Source organism: Myotis davidii, unplaced genomic scaffold (genome assembly GCF_000327345.1).
Source record: "Myotis davidii unplaced genomic scaffold, ASM32734v1 scaffold1205, whole genome shotgun sequence".
Taxonomy (NCBI): Eukaryota; Metazoa; Chordata; class Mammalia; order Chiroptera; family Vespertilionidae; genus Myotis; species Myotis davidii.
The window spans coordinates 162355-164166 of NW_006295739.1; the positions used below are offsets into that span (position 1 = coordinate 162355).

A 1812-nucleotide genomic window follows, 5' to 3' on the forward strand; every position below is an offset into this window, starting at 1 on the left:
GTCCGTCACGGGTCGCCGAGCCCCACACCCGCGTCTGTGAGGCGGGGACACCGGCTCCTCCTCGCCTTCCCGGCTCCCTCCCAAGTGAAGCTGGAAAAGACTCCCGCGAGGAGGACCCCGCAGGTTTAGCCCCCAGCAAGGCAACGTCCTGCTCGGTCATTGGCTCATGTGGGCGCTGCGCCTTCTGGGTAATGTAGTTCCCAGGCTCTGGAGGCGGCGGGGAGGAATTCGGCAGTGGGCCTATTAGGACAGCGGTTCTCAACCTGTGGGTCGCGACCCCTGTGGCGTTTTAACGGCCCTTTCACAGGGGTCGCCTAAGACTATCCTGCATATCAGTTATTTACATGACGATTCATCACAGTAGCAACATGAGAGTGATGAAGTAGCAACGAAAATAATTTTATCACTGGGGGTCAGCACAACATGAGGAACTGTCTTTAAAGGGCCAGAAGGTTGAGAAACGCTGTAACTAGGAGGAATTCCTAAGTGGGGAGGGGGAATCCTGCAAATGCGTTGTTCCCAACTCCCGAGAGGGGCTTTGTTCATGGTTATGGCAATGTCAGAATGCCCAATACTATCTTACTTTTTTAAAAAAAAATTATTTTTTAAAAAATATATTTTATTAGTCAGAGTCTGCATTTACAGTAACAATGTGGAAAGAATGGGGAGGTGACTCGTGATTCCCATGAATTACATGAATTCATGCAATTACTGACATGAATGCTGAGATGTTTCGTACTTCTTCATCGCTTTTCTACCCTTTGAACAGAACAATGATAAGCCCTAGCCTTTGGCTCAGTGGATAGAGGGGCAGCCTGCAGACTGAAGGGTCCCAGGTTTGATTCTGGTCAAGGGCACATGCCCTGGTTGCAGATTCATCTCCAGTAGGGGGCATGCAGGAGGCAGCCAATCAATGATTCTCTCTCATCATTGATGTTTCTATCTCAATCTCCCTCTCCCTTCCTCTCTGAAATCAATAAAAAAATATATTAAGCCCAAACCGGTTCGTCTCAGTGGGTAGAGTGTCAGCCTGCAGACTGAAAGGTCCCAGGTTTGATTCTGATCAAGGGCATGTACCCGGGTTGCGGGCACATACCCAGTTGGGGGTGTGAAGGAGGCAGCTGATCGATGTGTCCCTCTCATGTTTCTAGCTCTTTATCCCTCTCCCATCCTCTATTTAAAAAATTCAATAAAAATATATTTAACAAATATATATATACATACATATACATATATATATAACCGGTTTGGCTCAGTGGATAGAGCGTCAGCATGTGGCCTGAAGGGTCCCGGGTTCGATTCAGGTCAAGGGCATGTACATTGGTTGCGGGCACATCCCCAGTAGGGGGTGTGCAGGAGGCAGCTGATCGATGTTTCTCTCTCATCGATGTTTCTAACTCTCTGTCCCTCTCCCTTCCTCTCTGTAAAAAATCAATAAAATATATTTTTAAAAGATACAGTAATAGAAACAGTACTTTTACAGGCTTGTCCAATTGCAAACCTACCCTACCAGCCTGCAGAAGTCCCTTGCAAGTCCTGGAGCGCTTGGAACTACATTACCCAGAAGCTCATGCGCCAGGTGGAGCCAATGACAAACCAGAACGTCATCCTCTCCGCGTGACGTCCGCATAAGGGGCGGGGCGTCTGCTGTACTGCTCTAGGCGGGCGTCTTTTCAGATTCTGCCGGACCCGCTGGGGTGAAGCTGACGGGAATTTGAAAAAAGGCAAAAAAAACAAAAACAAAAAACGGGGGGTCGTCATCCCCGTCGCACGGACGCGGGGTGAGGCTCGGCGACCCCACGAGGGACCCCC

The 1812-nt window shown here is 49.3% G+C and overlaps 1 protein-coding gene across 1 annotated transcript in view; it reads right to left on the bottom strand.

The window, feature by feature from the left end:
- LOC107184184 (putative uncharacterized zinc finger protein 814) overlaps positions 1-1608 on the bottom strand; it is a 9720-nt gene extending 8112 nt beyond the window's left edge. The window contains 1 exon segment of the mRNA XM_015568238.1: positions 1561-1608. Within this exon segment, the coding sequence (XP_015423724.1) occupies positions 1561-1608 (48 nt within the window).
- Between the last annotated feature and the right edge of the window lie 204 nt (positions 1609-1812).